The following is a 24,871-nucleotide window of genomic DNA, read 5'->3' on the forward strand; positions in this document are numbered from 1 at the left end:
AATGGAAGTAGTTTAGATGGTGTGAGGAGTAGAGGATATGAGACTCTATGTGAGTGAAGGGGAAAGCATGGAATGCCTACTTAGTTTTAGATGTAGTTAAGGGCCAGACAAACAGGAAGATGGCTACAGTGAAGCTCATGTTGCTTGAGACTGAGAATCTATGTGAGCAAGGAAATCTTGGTAGAAACAGTAGATACTGCTGAAGCCATAGAACAGCAGCAGACTTGGTTGACTGTGCTCTCATGCAAGAAAGCAGAAACTGCCAGCAGGGAACTTGGTATTTCCCCAAGGAAAAGCACAAATGGGGTTCTCTTGATATGTAAAGTTGAAGAAGACAGCAGAACACTGGAGAACATCTTGTGTAAAAGGCGCAGCAGGCATGCGTTATTGTCTGTTTTTCATTGTACAGTATTTCTTTTATTGGAATGTGAAAAGTTAGCTTGTTTTATGGGTACATGTCAGGGGACGGGGACAGGAGCAGGATGGCTAGTCACAGGTTATCTGAATGGGAGAGAATAATGGTTGTCATGCATGTGGCACTGGAGTCTGCACAGCAGCTGATTTGTGGGTAAATATAGACGCGATCCAAACTTGTCAGTTTATTGAATTATTGTCCAATAATTAAAATAGAGCAGACAAGTTTGAGGTTATATGAAATTTGAATGGTACAGTGTCATTCACTGACCCTGAGGTGTTTAAGGAGAAGCAAGTTTGGATAATGAAATAATGTTTTCAACACATTATTTAAATGTCTAAATTACCAAGGTATGAATACTAAGCATGTATTTAGATAAAGAGATTTGGGTTTCACATGTGACATACAGTTCTAAGACACACACATGTGATACTGAGTACAGGAAGCACTTTAAAGCATAATGACTGAGAAGGAGAGTAGACCCCAGAAGAACTGAGTATAGCTGGGAAGTCATCTTTTAACTACCCCTACTATAGTCCTATATTTAGAGGTTATAAATGCAGTGAAAATCAACAGAGACAATTTATGAAGAAAAAAAATGTGCACAGATTCAAGAGGGAGTGAGGATATACAAACCAAATGAATAGGATATTTGTGAAAGTTGTACTGAGTGGTGATCATGGATTCAAGAAGGCGGATGTCATTGGTGATCACATTAGAGTATTTTTTAAAAAAAAGTGGTTTAAATTTTACAATTGTACCTCTATTCTAATTTAGGCTAGAGAAAGCAAACTTCACTTGAATTCATTTGTAATTTCAAAATACAATTAGTAAGTGTCTACTGAGATACACCAGTGAGTACAAGCACAATGTCAGTGAATAAAAGAGGAGAAGAGGGATGATTTCTGACCTCATACAATTCCACTTTAGGTGATTTGTCACATGATAACCAATAGCATAACAGACAAAATTGATGAACTCATTATAAATGACAAATCCTAAGAATAAGAAATGAATAACACCCAGCAGGGATGAGGAGAGGGTAAATGCTGAGGTAGAAAACAAAACAAAACAAAACAAACAAACAAGCACAACATATTATTGTGTATTAAAAGCAAAGTTCTTTTCAAGGATCATTTCTGGGCTAATTTTCAAGTAGAATTCATGTGATGTCTTTGATCTAAGGTTAGACATCATTATATGACCTACATATAGAACTCCTGATTTTTTTTAATTTTATAGATAAAATACCTATGAAGAATAAAAAATAACAGTTTGAATTTTGATAGTTAACTGAGGTCTGAAACATATTTACAAGTAAGTGGGAAACTGCTGCTCTCTGCCATATGGGAGCAGAGAGTTCTGGAATAGCATTCCCACACAAATTTTTAAAATTCTTAACAAGATACACAAAACAATTATTTTCAGACTGAACAACATGAGCACAGTGGGAATGTGGTGTATAAGAATAAGGGAAACAGCAGGATCAGCCCCCAAACAAATCTACTTTACTCAGGTGTATGTATATAAATACATACATATGTATACATATACATACACATATGCGTGTGTTCCTGCTGAAGAAAAAGATGATCCAAGTACATCATGGCAGTTTTACTAAATTGAGAAAACAAAAGACAAAGGCCTCACTCAGAGGAAGCACGTGAAAGGAAGGAACTCGTAGAGCTGAGCTCAAAGAGAAAAAAGATAGATAAAAAACTCCCATAATCTGCCCTGGGGTCCTTAAGCTAGTTGGCTGCTTCACATACTCCCATACAAATGATACATGAAGCTAAGGAAAGAAAAATAATTAGGGGAAGAAAGTATCCTGTGCACAAAATAAGAAGCAAATCTTGTGTGTATTAGGAAAAATAGAATTAAAAGCATATAATGGAAGGATCTTGTTAAATGCCTCAGGTAGTTATTAGGGACTCCAGAGAGGCCACTCCAGAAATATGAACAAAAACCAATTCCAGAATAAGTCCTCAAAAATTAGGTCAACAATGTTTAAAAAGGAGTTTGCATGGTATAATAACCACCAAATCAAAACGCGCTGTTTTTTAAAGGATAATAAAATTGTATGTCCTCAACAACACAATACCCTGTGGGGAAAAAAAAGTACTAGGTACACAAAGCCATGTTTATTAACTTGGAAAAATAATTAACCGATGTGAAAAATAAATAAAGCAGTGACAGGGATGTTGCAATTAGTGAAGTTTGAAATCAGTTTGCACACGTGCTGGCAGGATCTGAGCGAAAACATATGCACCCTGGAGCCGGAGACATTGACAGTGAAATGTGACCGCAGAGGGAACAGGACATTTGTGACCACCCTCTCAGGCCTCCACACCTCTGCATGTCAGTGGATCCAAGCAGCACAGCTCCTGGGAGAAGTGGGAAAAGCACAAAGTGAGCGCGGAGTTACTCCATGTGAGGAAGCAGTCCATCATGACTGCACTAGGATGAAAGGACAGAATGCAACCCAATGGGTGGGGGGGGGGTGTCAGCAAATATCAACGCTATCTTCTGAAAATATAGAGGAAATAAAATTTTCAGAGAGACCTATGAGGAGAGAGTGTGGGGAAGGAGGAAGAAGAAAATTGAAACAAACGCAAGTGTATAGACTGGGCATGGGGGCTGACTCGTTATAGAAAGGTGTTTATGGTGCAACACTGAAGATGTAAGTTCGATCCCCACACTGCACTTAAAAGCCTCCCGTGGTGGTGTGGTGGTGATGAGCACCCCGAATCCAATACTCCTAAAGCAAAATTTGAGACAGAATTTGAGATCCCAGAAAGCAATGGAGCCATTTTCCACAGACTTCACTATTAGTTTATTAGCAGTTTGAAGAGAGAACTATGTCATCTGCTCTACCCACTCTTTACACACACACACACACCCAACACACCAGATCCAGCAAACCCTGAGCTCACAATTATTGAAATGTCTGGGCTAGCTAATATAGTTCCAGTTGAGCTGGAGGGTGAGTGTCAAGGGAGGAAGGCCTGCAGTAGGGGCAGGGGCTCTCCAAGAATATCAATTCAGTTAGCAATTTCCCAGTCACATGATTTCTGAGAAGCCAGTTCCCTGTGTGGAGGTTGGAGGAAAAGAAGCTTGACTGACTTGATCATGCTGAGGCCTTTGTCTCTGTGGAGTTGAGTAGGCCCAAGCCTGATTTGGGTAGGCAGTGGCCTCCTGCTGTGTTCTCTGAGAGCTGGCTGGGGTATGGGCAATGCTCTACTGTCCTTTATCTGGCTTGGGAATCAACAATTACTTAGCTGACAACAGCATACAAAGTGTTAATTCAATTGCTAAGAATGCCAGCATTATTATGTTTTATCCTAATTTTATTATTTCTGCCATTAAACGTTTCAAAGACTATGGAAAATGGCTTTTATTTGTTCAACATTTACTGTCAGCTTCTAAAAGATCTTTGTGTGTACGATGTGTTTCCTTCACAGGAATGCTGTGTACTAAAAAACGCTTCTGCATTTTATACATGGAAACTCTGAGTTATCCATGGCCAATTGGATACTGAGGGGCACACAGGTTAAATCATTTAAAAATAACAAAATAAAATAAATTTAAAATACATAGTTCAGTATTTTTTTACTGTAACTTTCTTTGCTTTTGTTTTAAATTTTCTCCTTCTAAGGAAGGGAAAAACAAGCATCCTACACTCAATTATTTATAATGCTGTAACCTCAGAATCATGTTATTAAGTAACAGATATTCTTTTGAGGACCATTAGTAGTGGTGTTAGTGTCCTCACGATATGCATATGTACTCATGAAGATGCCTATGTGCACTGATGCCGTCCTGATCTACTGTTGATCAGCATCTGTGTTACTTGAACTCACTTTCTTGTTCAATAGCTGCTGCTGCAGCAGAGCAAAATAACCTGTGTGATTGGTAAGTACCAGATTAAGGAAGTCAGAGGTCGAGGTGCATGCAGATCCACTATCTAGGTACAAGTGGCTTTTTGGTTCCTAGCAATTGGGTTCTTGCTAAAGATCAAGATGTCTGAAGGGGCCTGGGCGCCCTCTAGGTTTTCTAAGAACACTGGTTCTTTTTCCTTATAAAAAATATCATCCTTAGGAGGGGAGCTAAGCGGTTTCCCAGGCCCCCACGTCCTGATAACCTCAGGGAATTAAGACAGCTATCTGGTGTTGGATTCACAAAAATATTAAAATAAAATAAAATAAATGTATATATCAGTTACCAAGTATTGACAACAGGCTTTTCTTTCTGTTTTTCCATATTCGATCCAATATGTTCACTTGTATCACACACTGATGAAACAGCTTATTTTTATCTTCTTCTTTGCCCTAGCAATATTGGTGAATAGAAATTTCTATATTTGCACTGTCCACAATGGAAGTCACTAGTCATATGTGGCTCCAAATACTTGCTGGGTGGCTAATGTATCTAAAGAAATACATTAATTTTGGTTAAATTAACTTTAACATCAATATGAAGCTATTGACTACTAAATGGTAACACTAATCCACAGCATCCATTTCTAGAATTTAGCTGGTTATAATATATCATTTTCTACTAATCTGCCCTATATTGTCCATTTCATTTAATAACTATTTATATAATTGCTGATGTGCAAGATTTCACATTGAAAATATATTTTCAATTTGATTTCCTTAGCATCCTAACTTTCCCAATATGGTTTATTCCATCTGAGTGTTTTTCTTCTCTGTGCACACACACATGTACACATATACACTGATGAACATAAGAACAGAATCAAATGCTTTAACTTTTACTGTTATATGAACAATCTAGTATGATTCTGCTTGGGTTGTCACTATGGTTGCTTTTTTTCTTCAATGTTTCAAATAATTTGATATTAGGAATCCCTGTTGTTTCTGTGGGGATTGTCATTATGAGTAATATTGTCTCTATTCTTTTATAATACTTATTGTGCTTGCTAAGATTTAACTACTATTCCCTCAATCTCTAATGTCCTAACTCTTAGTATCACTGATTGAATTGGGAATTAGATGCTTTATATCAACAGTAAATATTCTTAAAAAGAAATTTTCAGCCAAGCATGGTGGTAAGAGATTGTAATCACAGTTCTTCTGAGATCGAAGCAGGGACATCAGAAGTTCCAAGCCATACTCACCAGTATAGCAAATTTGAGTACAGTCTAGAACATAGGAAACACTGACTCCAAACACCAAAATCAAAAGCAAGGTGACCTCAATAGCTTTTATGTTACAACGTTAACTATAGATTTGACTGGACTTACTGTTTTAATTTCTGTATTATCAATTCAACACTTTAAAATATTGTTAAAATATTCTCAGGTTATTTTGGATGTCTTATCATTTCAGGATCACCAAACAATTTTGAGAGCATGGGCTGTGAAAGATTTTGCTCCAAATTGTCCTTTGTATGTCCAGATATTAAAACCTGAAAATAAGTTCCACATCAAATTTGCAGGTAAGTTTTGGTCATCAATGACAGCCTTTGCGTTCTCCAGACTCTATTTGCAACTTATTGTTTACTTCTGTAAAGTTAGTGGCACTTAATTAGCTCATGGTCTGTCGGGCAGAAAAGATTTTCTTTTAGTCATCCATTTGAAATGCAAGAATGTAATATTTGAGATAAATCTTCACTTTTAACATATAACTTGATGATTTTATCACCTGACTTTACCATATACATTTGTAAGTTTGTTTGGGTTTTCAAAAGGTGCTGTGAATAAGTTCTAAAATGTTCTATCTGACTTTTAGTTTACGCATAGTCAATTCTTTGCTATATATATTACTTAAAGCACAAAATACCTTAACCTACAGTATATTGTAGTGTAATACATTAATATGCAATATTTATTTTAATTTGGGTTATAGACCTTAAAATAATTCAAGAAAAATGTAAATCTTCTGTTTTATGTTTTAGAGACACGATTTTTAAAATAAAAAGTTACACGCACTAAGGAGGTCATGCTTTGCATCATTAGGTAATTGAATAATAATATGCTAATTAGTTATTTTCTTAAATACTTCTGTGGGAGAAAGGCACAACTTTGGATCTGCTCATTGATTTATGTACTTTTCTCCCCAAACATAACAGATGTGTTCTATATTGTGTTTTAATTCACTTCAACAATCAATGTTTAAAAGGTTATTAAAATGTAAGTCCTTTTAGCAACATGCCACAAGTTATTTTTTACACTGTGTCCACGTGTCTTTAAATGCTAAATTGTTGGTTTATCTTACTGAAATAAACTTTATAAATTAATTTTAAATAATAAGAAAATAATGGGGATAGTGATATAGAGTTATTTCAACCTTATCCTGTCTGTATTACAAGTGACATCATTAGCTGATTCTCAGAAAATGTATATAGGACAACCTAAAACACCGACTCTTTTTTCCATCTGTATATTATTGCAATTTGGAAGATTTTTAAGAAATACCCATTGTAGGGGTTCTGATTGAGGTAGTCTGATGTGGTGGTGCCAGGACTCAATAAGCTGAAACAAAGATGTGAGAGTCATTCTATTGTAAATCCCTTTGTGACTGAAATGGAAAAGTATATATGAAGTACCTCATTAGGTGTTTTTCCAGAATCCTGTTTGAAGTAAACATTCGTGTTTTTAGTTACTATTAATAAATTAAAAAGAGCATACTCGGGTAGCATTAATGACATGAGCAGTAAGCAAGGTGTTGAAGTAAAATACTAAATCTGAATGTCAACATTTCCTTCTGAAAAGCTGCCTCCATTCCAACAGATATGGTCAGTAGTGAGCATTAAAAAAATCTGGAAAACTAATAGATGTCTATTGAATAGTATTGGATCTAAATCTTACGGCAACTGCTGCATGTAGTTGAAAAACATGCAGTAGTGTGAAAAACAACCCATCATTTTGAATGTGATATATCTCACACTCAGAGGAGACATCTACTCTTCTCCCCCTTCTTTATCCAGCCATCAATCAGATGCTTCCCATAAATCAATCACATGTGCTGAAATAGTCTATTTACAAGTAAGGTGCTACAGAAACTATTGTGTTGATTTTCTTTCAAATATTTCATTTGACATTATTTTAATAAACCTACCAAGATGAGTATATTATTTAAAAAACTCTCTCCTAAAAGTTCATCTCAATATTTCTTATTTTGACACATGTTAAAATTCTGTCTAATAGTGCTTTAAGTTCTTTTATAGCTGAGATTACAACATTTCAGATGGGAGTCTTTTTGTAGTATTAAAGATGAAAGCATTGTAGTTTCATTAAAATGCCATAAAAATATTAAGGCTGGTGTATGAAGCTCTCAAATCAATATAATTCATTTTGTATCTCAGCAAGAGTTTGAGAAGTAACAGGCTTCTTAATAAAAGGCAATAGATGAAGCTGTCAGCTTGTGTAATAAATTGTTAAAATGGTCCCCGAGGAGCCAAACTCCATCATGTGTGTCTCACTGCTCTGTGGGCTTTCGGCCTCTGAGCTGCATGTGAAGATGCTCTGTTTAGCTTATTATGAGAAAGGGAAGCAAGAGGAAAAATAAGACTCACCCATCCTGGTATCTGTCTGTGTATTTCCCTCTTACACACCAGCCCAACTCAGGGCATGTTAATACGCAGAACTGTGATGAAGAAGGCATTGTTTGAGTTATTCAGGGGTGAGATCATTATGAAGCTATAGAGAGCTAATAGCAATTGTGATCAAATAATAATTGCTAAAAATGGTACTTCCTTGATGGCTTCCATTGGTGTCGTGTATAAGTTGCTTAAGTAGTACTTTAGTCTTCCCAGATATCTAAAGGATACATTTTATTTTTGGTGTTCGCAATGTCTTCTTCAACTAATCCTGAGTTATAATAATCTTTCAATGATTATAGTTTATGCATTTTAAAATTAAACCATATTAATAAAAGGGACATGTAGTGAAACATTTGAAAATTCTGTTAATAACTGTATAATAAAATACATAACATAATAAAAACACTGCAGCAAGTTTTCTCTTATTTATGGAGATTTATGTATTTTTATTCCAAATGAATAACAGTAAGCATTCAAGAGATGGACAATTTATTTCATTAGTGTTTGAGCATAATGACTTATAATTAAAATAATACCTTATATTTTAATTATTATAGAAAAGATATGTTATTATTTTAGAACACCAGAAAACCAAGATAAAAACACTATACCCCAAAAGAGGTAGAAAGAGTAGAATGCTCAGTAGAATAATAGTTTGATATTTCAGAATATAAATTACAATAAGATTCAACTAACAGAAAGCATAATTCACAGGCAATATACTTCTTTTTTATACAGATAATTTTCCAAAAAGGCCAGTGGTCACTCATTCAGAAACAAGCTTCTCTGTCAGTAGCTTGTCCTCAATGCAACAGAATGTGTAAATGTTGCTTGGGCACCCTGCAACGGAATGCGTAAACATGAGTGGGGTCCTGCACTGAAACATGTCTTCACTGTTTCAGTTGTTCAACCTCAGATTTCTACTCATGTAAACTTGTTTTTAATTAATAAAGATGATAAGAAAAAATCCTTCAAAATTGAGTTGTTCTGATATAAAGCCTACTTACGAGAAAATCAGCCACCAATAAAAGAAATATATCAGAATTGCTGCTGTCAGTAATATCTTAGTACTTGCTTCTCATCTTAACTAATTTTTATTACATTTAATTATAGAAAGAAAACTATTGAGGGATATCCTAGAGGTTTTAAAAAGAGTTTATTAAAAAATTCAAAAAGTATATCATTTGAGAATATGCATTGAGAGACCAGAAAAATAAAGTTCAATCTCAATCCATTTCTTAAAATTAATATAACCTCGAACAAGACACATTGAAAATTGTATTGGAAATGACATTCGGAGAATGATTTTATTTGTACATGTTTTAAAAATTGCATGCAATGCATTAATTAAAGAAAACTATATTTAATAGGAACATATGATCACCAAGTTGAAATCGTTTCAGGAACATATTTGCAGATAAAAATAGACGGAATACATCATATGAATGTACACACTCGTATCTTAGAGAATGTGCCACCAACTTACACATTTAAAGCCAGAAAAGCTCCAGGGACAGTAGGAAAAACCCTCAGCCTAAGTAAGTTATCTTCAAAATAGGGTAGAGGAAAAATATATTTCATGATCACATTGTAAGTACAACTTGAAAATTAGGAAGAAAAAAAAAACAGAGCTGTCCACTAAGAAACCTTTTATCTCTTGAATCACTATTTATTGCTGTTGATCTGGAAAAATACAGGGGTCAGATAGGAGAAGTCGTGGATTAAAATGTCAGTGTCTAGAAAGCACATATCATCTATAAGGACAATTGAAAAATTATTTTCTTTTCTATCTGTAGATCTTTTCTTTAGGGTTATCTCATCAAAGTGTAAGATTTTCATAATTGAATCTCTCCTTCGGTATCCTTTGTGGGTGTGACTGTTGCATCTCAAACTGCATAGTCATTATTTGTAGCACGAATCTTAAAAGTTCTTATCAATAAAAACAAACCCAGAGTTAGGTATTGGGGTGAAGGTTGGAAAATCAGAGAAGCAGAACAAGCCACAGCTTCCTCACCTCAGCTGATCCTGTTTCCTCAGACTGGAAGCCTCATAGATCTCATCTGAAATGCTGCTCAAAAGCCTAAAAGCTTAACTAGCTCTAGTTGCTGGTTTTTATATACCTTTCTGCTTTCTGTCATCAGTTCCTGGGATTAAACTGGGACTAAAGGCATGAGTCACCATGCCTAGCTGTTTCCAGTGTGGCCTTGAACCCAGAGATCTAGGTGAATCACTACCTCTGGAATGCTATGATTAAAGGGCATGTGTGTCACTATTTTCTGGCCTCTATATCTAGTGGCTGTTCTGTTCTCTGACCTCAGATAAGTTTATTAGGGTGCACAATATTTTGAGGAACACAATACCACCACACTTATTACCGACTAAATTGCTAACAGACATTTCAAAATGTCAGTTTTTTAAAAGCCATTATGATATCCTTATTTAAAACCCATTTATTAGCCATCCTTCCCAGCTGCATCTACATAGAGAATACACGAAAGAATACGCTATTCTTTCTTTCGTCTATTACATCTCACTGATCCTTGGATAGGCTGCATGCATATCTGAAGCCTTCCATTGACACCATCATTATGGTTCACTTGGCTATTTCAAAACATTTACCTTTCACTGTTCCCTGGATGTTCTCCTGCCCTCCATCTTCCCAGCAGGTACCCAACAGCAGTAGTCATTGTGTTCATGTTTTCACGCCTCCAATGCCAGGTGGCACTTAGCACTTTCTTTGCTCAAGTGAAGAAATGCTAACTTTCTTTACAGTCAATTTTTGAACATGTTATGTTTTTTTTTTAAATTTTGGGTTATTTTTGTCAGCTTTGGTAAATTAAAAGTCATATGGTAATTTAGCTTTGGTTATGTCAAATCTACTTTCATTGAGAAAGATTTTCAGTAATGGAATTTTGTGCTGTGACAATTGGCACTAGGGCCTATGACACAGATGATTACAGCATTTCATAACTAAGAGTGATGAAGAATGTGGTTATGTGACATCTTAAATTGTCTACTTACCTCATGTGTACCCAATAATTTTAGTGAAGCCTCTCCTGGGCCAATATTTGATCTAAAATCACCCACAGAAAATTTATGCTTTCATATTGTTGAGTGCCTCATAAATTGCTGCTTCTCGGTTGAAAAACTTGTGTTGGGAAATGCAACAAATATGATGATAATTCAGTTCAGATGTAGACATATTACTATATCTCACCATTTAATCATACTGAAATGAATCTCATAATTGCCTTTCCTGCTTGCAATCCAAGCTGAGTTAAAAGCCTGGAAACATTTGCACAGACCAGCATACATAGACAGACAGACAGACAGACAGACAGACAGACAGACAGACAGACACACACACACACACACACACACACACACACACACACACACACACACACACACTGCACATACCAGAAGAGGAATTGAAAAGAGAGAGTGTAAGAAGAATTGCTAAAGGGTCTTAATAAAAACCCTGAGCCAGATATTGGGGTTAAAACCAAGAGATCAAAGGAATAGGACAAGCCACAGCCAACCTCACCTTACCAGCCTTCAGCCTCCCCAGAGAGCTACTTCCTGTATACCCACGCCTATATGCCTTTCTGTTCATCTCATTTCCTCTCTCTGCCCAGGTACATCACTTCCTGTCTGTCTGTAGAGACCTCCAGACCTTTATGGTTAGTGCTGGGATTATAGGCATGTGTTACCATGCCTGGCTCTGTTCCCTAGTCTGGCCTTGAACTCACAGAGATCTGGATAGATCTCTGCCTCCTGAATGCTAGGATTAAAGGTGTGTGCTACAATTCCCTAACTTCTATGTTTAATATTGTGCCTGGCTTTTTCCTCTGATCCTCAGATAAGCTTTATTAAGGTGCACAATATTTGGGGGGGCACAATTATTGCCACAAGATAGAGAGACAGAGAGAGAGAGAGAGAGAGAGAGAGAGAGAGAGAGAGAGAGAGATGCCTATAGTCTCTGTCAGAATGAAGAAAACCTTTAATGATTTATAATTAATTTTACAGACACACTGCATTCTCCTACTCATCAACTTTATCTACAAGTTCTTTGTCTCTTAGGCTGATGAAGTTACCTGCCATTTAATTGCAAGGTGGATGAATATTCTAGGATAATGTCATAGGGATGATATGACAGGTAAACTTAGGTTAGCCATTCCCGGTAAAATGTTAGATGATCTGCCCTCACTCATATCTCTTTTCTTTCTCATCTAATTTCAAGTCAGAGTAAGGGTTGCAAAACTCAATTAGTTAATGAAATTATAAATTCTCTATAAATTTTATTTTCCATGTACTAAGATATTTTGCATGTAACATAACCTGGCTGTAGTTAATGAATGAAAATCACACCCATATTTCTAAGTGTTTACTGAATGAAATACTTTCTACTTCACAATTATAACAAATCTGAAGTATGAATCATTCACTAGAGTTGTAGGAGTTAGCTCTCCAGTAATTATAAAGCATAATTACAATAAAAAGTTAGATGTGAACAAATGTAAATATACATTTAAGAGTATCTTTGACAGTATTGTAAACCATGAATTTTTATTAGATAGTGTGACTGCAGTTGCAAAGATGTTTTGTAAATAATGAGCGCATACAACTCTTACATCACAGAGAAATAGTTTGATTAAAAAAACATGAAGATTGTGTCTCATCTTAGACACCATGTGGATTTTCTTTTTTCTTTTTTTTGTGAACCATTAGACATTTCAGTGCCTCTTTTTGCCTACCCAGAAAAGAGAGTGTGGAATATTTCCAAGCAATATAAATATTGGAAATTATCTTAGCTGTTTCTAAATAGCATATGGTTGTGCAGGCTTGACTTTCTCCAAATGGTAAAGTGTGATATTTTCAAGCAGAGTGATTTCTTCATTTTCCATGTCACACCCACATAGACATCATCTCAAACTTTGCTTCTGCAACCTGCTTAAGAACACAACGCCTCAAATTTCTGTACTTTCAAAATATAGAACGTCAGAACTTCAAAATTCTTGATGCTTTTAGATGGAACACAGACTATTCACCATAAGGCCATGTTCAATTCTATCTAGAGAATCTTTGATGTTTTGGAAAACTCAACTTACACTTTAAAGGTTATTAAATGATGAAAGTTTTTGTTCAGTCAATCTATATTTGGTGATTGTTAGCATTTTGTTTTATTTATTTAATCTTTATAAACACACAAACGCAGACACACATACTACACACAAACTCACAAACAGACACACATACACACATGTTCAGATATATAGCTGTGTAGATATATAGATATACAGATACACGTATCTACACACATTCCTACAAAGACACATGTGCAGATACATACAGGCACACATAGATAAACACACATAAGCACACATACACATATACATATACATACACACATGAACACAATAGATTCGTGCTTCAGCCAGATTCTCCAGAGAAGGTTGTTCTGCCTCATAGAGATACACTAGCAATTTTAACCCCGGGACATGTTAATAATTATATTAGTAATGTAGCTCATATTCAGATTGTTTTAGTATTCACAATATACTCTTAATTCTACATTTTAAAATTCAGTATTTTCTGAACTTTTCATTAACTTGTTATTAAATATTTCAAATTAAAATGCATTTAACTTTAGATATGCTAGCTATCACATAAAATTTATATACACCCTCAGTGTTCCCCATATTCCTATAATTTCAAATCTTATATTACCATGCCACATTTTTTCTAAAAAATAAATTATGATTGCATACATTATTTTAAGTAAAATATGTTCCTCGATATAATTTTTGGTAGTTTTTTAAATAACATCTTCTTTTCATTTTAGTGGCTTTTGCAAATTTGACATGTGATTTTATAAAGTAGCTAACTCTCTAATTTATTCTCTTTAATGCCTGAGTAAATTTGTCTTGCACAATATGTGTATCAGGTAGTGTCCCTGTAGGTCACTTATAATTTAATTTACTTATAACACTTTTATGAATTTTTTCTGATCATTTTCAAGTGTTTGCATAATTCTCACTCAAACTCATGTTTTTGCATAGAGTAACATATTCTGTCATGTTTGGAAAATTGCAGGTATTTTTGGTCCAGGGATGAACTGCAGTCTTTAGTATTTAACTCCATTCTTTTAGATGCATGATTTGTGAAGGACTGCTATTTGTTCTTTATTTCTTGTTTATTTGTTCACAATGGTTCTGTGAATCCTTTTAAAAGCAATCTGTTGTCTGCACTGGTGTGTTGCATAAGTGTACACGGTGTGCTCTGTATCCAGAAGAATCTTTGTTCTTTTTGCATGTATCATACTCTTAAACTAATGCGTGTGACAAGATGCCAGAAAACTGTTTCAGCTAACTGTGTATTTCTACCTAGGGCTTTACTCTATAATATCTCCATTCCATGCCTTTGGTAACACCTATCTCCAGCAATATGTTTTAATTTCTCTGCCTATTTCTTGATGATTTCTTCAAATTAAATTTTTAACCCCAGGAAAATTCTTTATAATTCAGGGTAAGCAAACAGGAAGTGACAGATATTATGAGATGTTTTTTAACTTACTACAGATTTTCTTTACAGTCTTGTCACTCTGCATAGTCACTTCCAGATGTGCATTATGAATGATCATTTACTAGGGAATTGGAATTTTCTGGAAGCAATGAGAGGTTAACAACAATCAGAGGAAAACACATACAATGTCAGATAGATAAAAAAGTCACTGCGGGAAATGTGGAGTGCAGTGGTGAGGATAAAAGGAACCTCCTAGGAGTGATTATTTAGGAAGCTATTATGGTTGTTCAGGTGAAAGATGCTGAGAAATTGCATTGAGGTTGTGATAATAGAAAAAGAGAGTGAGGACAGGTTCATAAACCATTTCGTTTATTTCTTCATCGATTGTGAGAACCAAGGAAAGTGAGGAAGCATTGTTTTTTTCCTTGCAACTCTCATTTTTTTATATCTTCACAATTGATAAGATTTCTAACAGATCTATTTGCTAGTAGATTAATAGCTGCTTTGATGTCTCTCCATTAGGTTTTGAATCTCTCATATGTTTCGTCTCTCCACACATGACACAATACCTGACTCTCAGTGTTTTTTCCCTTTACACAGAACATACAGAAAACCTGAGAACACTCAAAGATCTACTTAGGTGGCAAATTTAGAGTTAATAGTATATAATTTAGTACTATGTAATATAACACACTTCAAAATATATTAAAGAGTTTTCGGGTGTATAAGTTCAAATAAGTTTCATGTTGAACTACATACAGAAGAATTGTAAAAGAACAGATAAATAAGGTAAATAGAACTGAAAAATAAAAGTCTCCTATGTATTTTTTGGGATGTTAGTATTTTACTCCATGAAGTGAAATCTAAAGGCTTAGTGACAACAATCAATAATAAACAGAACCATCCCTGGAGCTCAAGGAGATCCAGGAGAATTTCACACCCAGAGTCTTGATGGAAGATGTCACCCAACATTTGGTAACGGATGTACCCAGCAAGATTGAACCATTCCTGTAATGAGGTTACTCGGAGTTGATTTGTTTTACCTTTGCTTTGAGATATAATACAACACTATTCTAATGTCAAATTAAAACAACATGAATTCATTATCGCTTAGTTTCTTAGTTTCTCGTAATTGATTATCTGAGATAACTGATCAAGACTAGAATGGGAATCATCTCATCTGAGGGTAGCCTTCATTTCCAATGTGAACACTTGGCAGCAGCAGATAGTGGCTATGGGCAGGTATGGAACTGGGCATTCTTATTCCAGAAGTAGCCATCCATTCTCCACCATGTGGTCTGTTCTAAAGGTGTTAGTTTGTTTCTTCAAGGCAATAGGGTGACATCTATTGTAGCTTCAGCTCTTTAACAGTGGGGACTGCCAGCACCTCTTCAAAGTTAAATCTTTTCATTTAACTGAAAGATAAATGACTTACCTTTGGTTTATATAGTTGCACCACCATAATACATGCATTGCCTGTACTCAAGGGTATTATATAATATATGCATATCAGAAGGCATATATATGCATACCAGAATCTTTAACATTATCTAAGATTTCCATCTAACGCTGAAGTGCCATTGCAGAGATTGTAAGTGAATTGACAAACAAATAAAAGGCAGGGATTCAAGTTTATTTGATGGATTCTAACAAAAAGTTGACTATATTTCCAAAGAATGAAATGAAATATAAACATGCTAAAAATAATATTCAAATAAATAACATGAAAATGTCTTAAGTAGGATCAGTGATTAAGGTAGAGTTCATCCAGCCTTGCACAAATTTACTCCCAGAAAATAAAGAAATGAGAACATTTTCTTTTTAATTTTACAAAGACAGATTTGTTTACATAGGTGAAGGTAATTGTGGACAGGAGTGGAGAGGTGTCTCAGCAGGTAAGAGTACTGTTGCCCACACATGAGGACCTTTGTATGCCTGTTTCTCCAGCAATGTGGTGAACAGAGACAGGGACTTGCTGGCCACCAGCCTAGCTTCAGGTTCAAGGAAAGAGGCTATTTTAATGGAATATGGTGGAGTGGTAGTTCAGGACACTTGACATCCTTTGGCTTATACATGTGCATGCATGGGTATGAACATGCACAAATATGTCTATATAGTACCCACACTTATTATATACACGTATACCCACACAGGTGAAAATTATAGTCTTATTCTTCATATGAACCAATGTGAAAAAATATTCCACAAATCAATATAAAATCAAATATGTGAGCATAAAGGAATAAATTTTGAGCGAACAGGGTTTATCCCTTTACTACAAGAATCAAACATACTTAAAAATCAGGTAAAAATCACCTTCTTACCATTTTAAGATGGGAAATAAACTGCATATGATCCCATCATTAGGCACAATATGAAGTTTTTTTTTTTTTTTAAATGAAGGATGCATTGTACTTAAAACATGTCTGATGGAAAGAGAACACTGACGTTGGAGTCTGTTAGTACTTGATGTCTATAGTGTGAATAGTTAATTCTAGTACCTAGAAAAAAAATAAAATGTGGTCTTCCTTTACCATGTTTTCCCTCTCTGTTCATGATAAAGGAAGAGCACATGAGAAAAGGAAGAAACAAAGTGCTAGAGAGGCCCACAGAAATCCACAAAGATACCCCCACAAAAGACTGCTGGCAATGGTCGAGAGACAGCCCGAACTGACCTACTCTGGTGATGGGATGACCAAACACCCTAATAGTCGTGCTAGAAACCCCATCCAACGACTGAGAGATCTGGATGCAGAGATCCATGGCTAGGCCCGGGGTGGAGCTCCGGGAGTCTAATTAGAGAGAAAGAGGAGGGTTTATATGAGCGAAAATTGTTGAAACCAAGGTTGGATAAAGCACAGGGACAAATAGCCAAATGAATGGAAACACGTGAACTATGAACCAAAGGGTGAGGGACCCCCAACTGGATCAGGCCTTCTGAATAGGTGAGACAGTTGATTGGCTTGATCTGTTTGGGGGGCATCTAAGCAGTGGGACCCGGTCCTGTGCTCATTGCATGAGTTGGCTGTTTGAAACTTGGGGCTTATGCAGGGACACTTGGCTCAGCCTGGGAGGAGGGGACTGGACCTGCCTGGACTGAGTCTACCAGGTTGATCTCAGTCCTCGGGAGAAGCTTTGCCCTGGAGGAGGTGGGAATGAGGGGGAAAGCGGAGGGGGGCAGGAGGGGGAGAACAAGGGTATCCATGGCTGATATGTAGAACCGAATGGTATTGTAAAATAAAATAAAAGGAAAAAAAAAAGAAACAAGCCAAAAATTAAAAAAAAAAGTTACACTTTCTACTTTTATTCATTATTGTAGTGATGGTGTTAGCCTATGTAATAGGTCAGGTAAAACAAGTAAAATATGCATATTAGAAAGGAATCAATGAAAGTAGCTCTATCTGTACCTTACTGATCATTTATTGTAAAATATAAAATAAAAATCTTGTAGAATTGATGAGTGATGTAGAAATACCAAAACAAAATAATTTTATTTTTTGTCCTTATAATATTTATAAATTTAAGCTAAATATAACTATTACAATTACAAAGCAATATACAAAGAGATACTAATATTTAATTAAATAGTTATAATATGAATTGCAATATAAACATTCTTGAAGGAAATTTTGGGAAAATATCTTAATTGCCCAAGGAATATAGAATTTTCATAGACTGTAGTACTTAACATTATTAACATTCTCATTGAAATCATATTTTTATACAAAGCTGGATATTTCAATTAAAACTATAATAGCCTGACTTAAATAGTAATAGCTTTAACATTTAAAAACTATGAGAAACTCCTTTAAACATTACAAATATGGAAGAAAAGATACATGTTAGAAATCAGTCAACATAGTGCCTATTTCCAGACAGTGTGGAATTAAGCAAAAAGACTGGAAAAGAATACAGACCACAAACTAGGCCAATTTATATTTTCAATGTGTTTTCAAAACACTGTCAAGTTAACTACCACATAAAGGAGATAAGTAGCATTCAAAATTAGTTTTTGGTTACTTGAGAATCTCTTCAAGAAAAACATACATCTTGAGGCTTTATCATACTCTTTATTCTAATGTTAAATTGAATTATATTATAACATTAAGGATAAAATGTCACACTACAAAATATACAAAAAGTAGTCCTTGCCAATTATGTGTGTATGTATGTGTGTGTACATATAAAAAGACAATATTCTGAAAAATGGATATTTACTATTTCTCAGCCTCTGGACAATGAAAATCTCACCTAAGTCCTAAAGGAAAATTAAATTATAAATTGCAATTCATCAAAATTCTATCAATCATTCTTCTCAAGACATTATTCAAAATAAGGCATCTCCAGATAGAAATAACATACTGTTAATGAACACATCTGTGTAAATTTTTTTCAAATATATGTATTTGAAAAAATATTCTTATAATTCTTCTAATGCAATTTTAAAGAATTCTTATAATTCAATATTAATAAACCAAACACAAATCAGCAGAATGAAAGTTTCAGTGTAACACTACTCTCTATTGTCAAAGTAGGCATTAAATCACTTTATTTTTATGTGACTTGCACTACTTCTGCTTATTTTCAAGCTTATATTTTACTGGAAATGATATAAAACTAGTAATCACTTGCATGATTACTTTCAGAATATATTTTGGCAAGAAGCAATATTTTAGACAGGGCAACCATATGAATAGTGTAGCAATGGAAGCAGATGGAGGATTATAAGTTACAAATAGAGCAGTGGGTCAGTCATGGAGATAATAGGGAACAGAAGTGAAAAAGTGATGCAGGAAATTATGTGGAAATGGACAAAGCCTTTTAAGGGAGAATCTTAGGAAGTGTGGGTGGGAAACACTGCAGAAATAAGATGAACAAGAAACTAGTAATCTACCTTAAGGGTTTTGGTCATTCTTTTATGGACAACAGTAGTGGACAAAACAGTGCTGAAATGGTGTCTTTCTGAAGGCAAATTGGAAAGTGATTGGGTGGGAGTGCAGAGTGAGTGAATCCCCTTTCTTACCAAAAACAGTAACAGAAATGACATTCAACAGCCCGGAACAGGACGTAAGCAGCCATTCATTTGCTTGAAAGATTCCTGAGCAAATCATGTGCACAGCACATGAAACTCAACTATGAGGACATCTATTATGTAATTCGAGGAAATGAATCTAAAAAGAAACAAATTACAAAATCACAGAGGGAAGAATGCAGAAAATGTTATCTATATTGAATTTAATATCATTCAGCTATAAATATTTGCTAAAATCACATTAAACATAAAATACTACAGAAGTAATATGATATGGAAGTCCTTAAATGAGGAGTAAGGTCACAATTTTATTAATAATCATTCATCATAATTATGTCATTTTCATAAAAATGCTGTTAGAAGATGGTTTGTTTACAATGGCTCCCTTTAATTTATTCATACATTTTCTCATTTATCTAAGATGATGAAGGATATTAATGACACAATAAAGTCATAGACTTCAAATATTTAAACAGATAACATTTTTCACTTAGAAGTAGGTATTGTACTGATATAAACATATTAAATGTGTTTATTCAAACACTAATATCATTTTTAATAGATAATAAATGTTTATTTAAGTACCAAATCTTAGTTGATAATTTATTAAACTTGGCTTAGTGGTGCTAAGTTCTCATTTAACTCTCCATGCTGTTCAGTGAAATAAATAGTAAAGTGCAAAACCAATAAATCTACCAATAGCACGTTTGTTCTTGAGAATTCCAAGTATGTTTCAAATTAGAAATGGACAATAAGGAAATCTATAAATCAATAGCTTTTTATATATTACTGAGATCAGTATAATCTATCTATCTATCTATCTATCTATCTATCTATCTATCTATCTATCTATCTATCATCTATCTACCTACCTATCTATCTATCTATGTATCCATCTGTCTACCTATGTGTCTATCTGTCTCTCATCTATCATCTATCTATCCATCTATCTATATATCTAAATCATCTATATCCATCTATATGTGTTTTAATTTAACCAACCTGTAAATTTTCCATAGAAATTATGTTTCTATTATAAATGATATTATTTTTATAGATTTTAATGCACAATTTCAGTTGATTATCTCCTAAATAGTGATTTATGCTTATACAATGGCACATATTCTTTTTTGATATTTGCCCCTTGGTTGAATGAAACATAATGTAAGTAATATAATTATAACTATATAATCATTGTGTAACCAATATTTATATATTCAAACTTGATAAGGAAAGTCCTTCTTGCTTGTTTACCCAGTCCCAGCAGAAGCATTGTAAGATTATGAATTCATTATCTCTTGCTTCAAAACCACACCCAAAGTTTCTGCTATAAGCAACCAGGAACATTTATTATCTCATAGATTCCATGGGTCAGGAGTCTGGAAGTGATAACAAGGTCAATGTGTTGCAAAAGAGATATCAATTGAACCTGCCGTTATTTCTAAATTTGGCTTGTCTTTAAGATAACCTACCAATGTGGTTCCCTCACACTCTTGGAAACTCAAGTTGGCTAAGGTTTCATTAGGGTTTACTGAGTGTCCTCAGGATATGCCAGCCAAGTTTCCCTAGAGAAGTTGATATAGAAGATAGTGAGGCAGAAGCCACCATGTTTATGACATTGCCTTGACTATCATACCCATCCTTCCTGCAGTATCTTTTTGCATATTCAGGTTATCTTTGTTCTGTAAAGGAGGATATGAATTCCAAGACATAAGATTTGTTACTGGTCATTCTAGAAGCTGATGCCTGCAGGCATCTTCGATAATTTCCCCCATATGTACACGTAAAAACAAACAACAACAAAAAAAAAAAAGAAAGAAAGAAAACCACTGACATTAAGATAACAAAGGATAGAGTCAGCATTTAAATCCATATGCTGCATTTGTGGAATATACATTCTTAAAACAAAAGGGACAAGCTGGAAATGTGCTTCAGCTGTGGCATGCTTTCCTTATGTGTGTGTGATTGGAGGTTCCCACAACCAAGTAGGAGGGAAGGGAGGAAGGGAGAAAGAGTGAATGGTTACCTTACACCCTTTATTTTAATATTCAACTTAGAGGAATAGAGATTTGTATATTATGTTTTCTATTGTATTCCATGTTATATGTTTCACATATAAGGTATAGTCTAATGTCCTTGTTTTCTATATAGAAGTTTCTTTTTTTTAGTGCTTTACAGGGGTTTTGAAATAATTAAAATGGTGACTTCATGTATTGCTTGTTTTTTTTTTTTTTTTTTTTTTTTTTTTTTTTTTTTGGCTGTTGGGCTATTTGTGTGGGCAGGGTCTGACTCATTTCTCAGTGTTACCGGGAAAACACTACATAGCCAAAGATGGCCTTGAACTCATAGCAACTGTTCAGCCTTGGCCTTTTAAATGCTGGGGTAAGCCATCTCTCCAGGCTCACACTTTCCATTGTGAAAGGTGTTTTCTGAGTAATAACTATGATGGCTTCCAACTGATGTTTATCCTTTATTGCAAAATTTAACACCGTACACTAAGTTCATAGAAATCTTCTCCAAATTTATGACTTAATTCAAATGAGTCTTTCAAACTAATTTCTCCAAAGTTAATTTCTTCAAGTAAACTTTGCAACAAAAATTCAAATTGTCACCTATGGTCAGAAAAATTTGTTCCTAATGACTAAAATGCCAAGCCAAATTTGTTTCTTGTTACTGTTAGTGTGATTATTGAGTTGAAGGTTTATTGGAAGTTAACTTCAGCAGTACTGAGGACATATAGTCAGTACAAGGGAAGAGAAGAGCAAGCCAAAAACATGGTTCCACTGCCCTATCAAATTCTCATCATTTTTTCCCTTAAAAGTGCATTTAAACTGCCTAAGACCCCTTGGGAAATATAAACTGCAGGATATTTTTGTATAATAATTTATTCAGTTTACTAGTTAATGATTGTTTAAGGATTTCTGCTATCTTTCATCTATCATATTCCGTTCATGTACCTTTATCTGTTCAGGTTCTGTCTATTTATAATTCAGAAAGAATAGGCAGTTCTGTGGAAGATGGAAAAAATCATTCCAAGGAATTTCTGAAAGACAACCAATTAACAAAAAGTTCTAAATCCTAAATGCAGCTCCACTCTCTGCTTAATACAGAGCAATGGTACTGCCTGAGAGGCTACAGTAATGACATATGACGGTAGAAATCTGGGCATGGGTTTTGTCTGCCTAAGACAGTGGATTCCAACCTTCCTAATGCTGCAACCCTTTAATACAGTTCCTCATGTTGTGGTGACCTCTAACCATAAAATTATTTTCGTTGCTTCTTTGTAACTATAATTTTGATACTGTCCTAAATCGTAATGTAAACATATGTGTTTTCCTCTGGTCTTTGGCAACCCCTGTGAAAATGTCATTTGACCCTCAAAGAGGTCATGACCCACAGAACCACTGATCTAAGGGATACACACACACACACACACACACACACACACACACACACACACACACACACACACTTTGGATAGAAATATGATCTTACATGAGCCTATATATTTCCATTATGTAGAGAAGACACTGTGGCGTATTGATCCCTTAGATCAGTGGTTCTGTGGGTCATGACCCTTTTGGGAGTGAAATGACATATATACTTTTATTTATGCATGCATATGAGTAATCTCATCAGAGCCTAAGTGTACTTTCCTAAAGACTAACTTGCTTTAGTGACTCAAAGTCATGAATCTAAATTCAGTCTTCTTTTAAGTCTCATACAGAGCAACATCTGTTGTTTTTTTTTTTTTTCAAATTTAAATTACATTTTGGAAACCATTAGAATTATGTTATTTTTTAAACCTTCGTAGAATATTTGATTCAGAAAAAGCTGCTTTCCTGTCTTATTGGCAATAAATTCCTGGGACTTAAAGTTAAAACATATGTGACAGAAAATGATAGAAAGTACATCGTTTAGACCTTTTATCCATATCCCAATTCCAGTCTCATTTAAACCATTCAGACCTTATGAGATCTGAACTCGGTGTCCCGTCTTTATCTTGAACTTGCTGTTTCATTTGAAACAGTCTAAATGTTGGTTTTTTTTTTTTTTTTGACCTCATCAAAGCTTTTGATACAGTATGTCCCAGAAACACGTCTCAGTTGACTGTAACTGGAAGTTTTCCTGTGCCCCGCCTGGCCCACAGTCTCACAGCTGCTTATAAAATAATCATTCAGAGTCTTATATTAATTATATCTGCTTGGCCATTAGCTCAGGCTTATTAGTGACTAGCTCTTACATTTAAATTAACCCATAATTTTTATGTATATTTAGTCACGTGGCTTGGTACCTTTTCTCAGTTCTGCCTTGTCATCTTGTATCCTCTGTGTCTGGCTGACCACTCCTGACTCAGCGCTTCCTCTTTCCAGAATTCTTCTCCCTGATTGCCCTGCCTATACTTCCTGCCTGGCTATTGGCCAATCAGCATTTTATTTATCAACAAATCAGAGATAAATATCCTGTGTGTGTGTGTGTGTGTGTGTGTGTGTGTGTGTGTGTGTGTGTGTGTTTGTGTGTGGTGTTGGAATCAGGCCTTCAGAGCTTTTATGGCAACTGGATATTGCTAAGAGTCTGTCTGCATCATCAGTAGACTGCCTCTTCAGAAAGCATCTCGACCAATTTGCATTATATCAGAATCATAGATGAATCCCTATGGCATTAGCTGGGGTCTGCTTCAGTCTAGTACTGATTGGCATATGTTGGCAGGCACTGGAAATTTCAAAGGGAAACAGCCCATTTTTTATCACCAAAACCTTAAATGCATAAACTTGAACACACCACCAGTACAGATAGTCTGTCCCCTCGTTCCCTTATATTTTACCCCAATATCTACAGTCTGTCACTTTGTACAGACAACATCTTAAGAGGATTTTCATTTTTTACTATGTACATCACACGCAAAATTCTATATCACTAGACCCTGCATTTCTCCTGACACTCAGACTGGATGAGATTCATCTCCTCAGGCATGTCAAGAAGGCCCTGGATATTGTGGACTCCTTTGCATCATCAAGTCAATTTTTGCTCTTGTAGATACTATTTCATGTTTCACTCACTTTCTGATTCCTAGGAACATGAGAAACTATACAAGGAAATTTCTTAATTTTGTTTTCCAAGTACTCCTTTATTTTACACTAATGTTTTCTGTTTCCTATATATTTGTTTTCAATTATAATTAAAGGAGTTGTGTTCATTTCTCTGTTGGATCCCATTGACTCAAACATTTGAGAAGTTTTTCTTGTTACTTGATCTTCAAATTTTCTAACTGGCTTTCATAAACAAGTGGATGTTTCTTAACTCGCTAATTTGATGACTGAGTAAATTACATC

The 24,871-nt window shown here is 35.0% G+C and overlaps 1 protein-coding gene across 2 annotated transcripts in view; it reads left to right on the top strand.

Annotated features, from left to right (window-relative positions):
• Kcnt2 (potassium sodium-activated channel subfamily T member 2) overlaps positions 1-24,871 on the top strand; it is a 354,847-nt gene that overhangs the window by 194,455 nt on the left and 135,521 nt on the right. For both annotated transcript variants that reach the window (XM_006994959.4, XM_042258262.2), the window contains exon 13: positions 5,767-5,875. In XM_006994959.4, the coding sequence (XP_006995021.1) occupies positions 5,767-5,875 (109 nt within the window). The remainder of the gene's footprint in view (positions 1-5,766; positions 5,876-24,871) is intronic.

The sequence above is a fragment of the Peromyscus maniculatus genome, chromosome 11, assembly GCF_049852395.1.
Source record: "Peromyscus maniculatus bairdii isolate BWxNUB_F1_BW_parent chromosome 11, HU_Pman_BW_mat_3.1, whole genome shotgun sequence".
In the NCBI taxonomy this organism is placed as follows: Eukaryota; Metazoa; Chordata; class Mammalia; order Rodentia; family Cricetidae; genus Peromyscus; species Peromyscus maniculatus.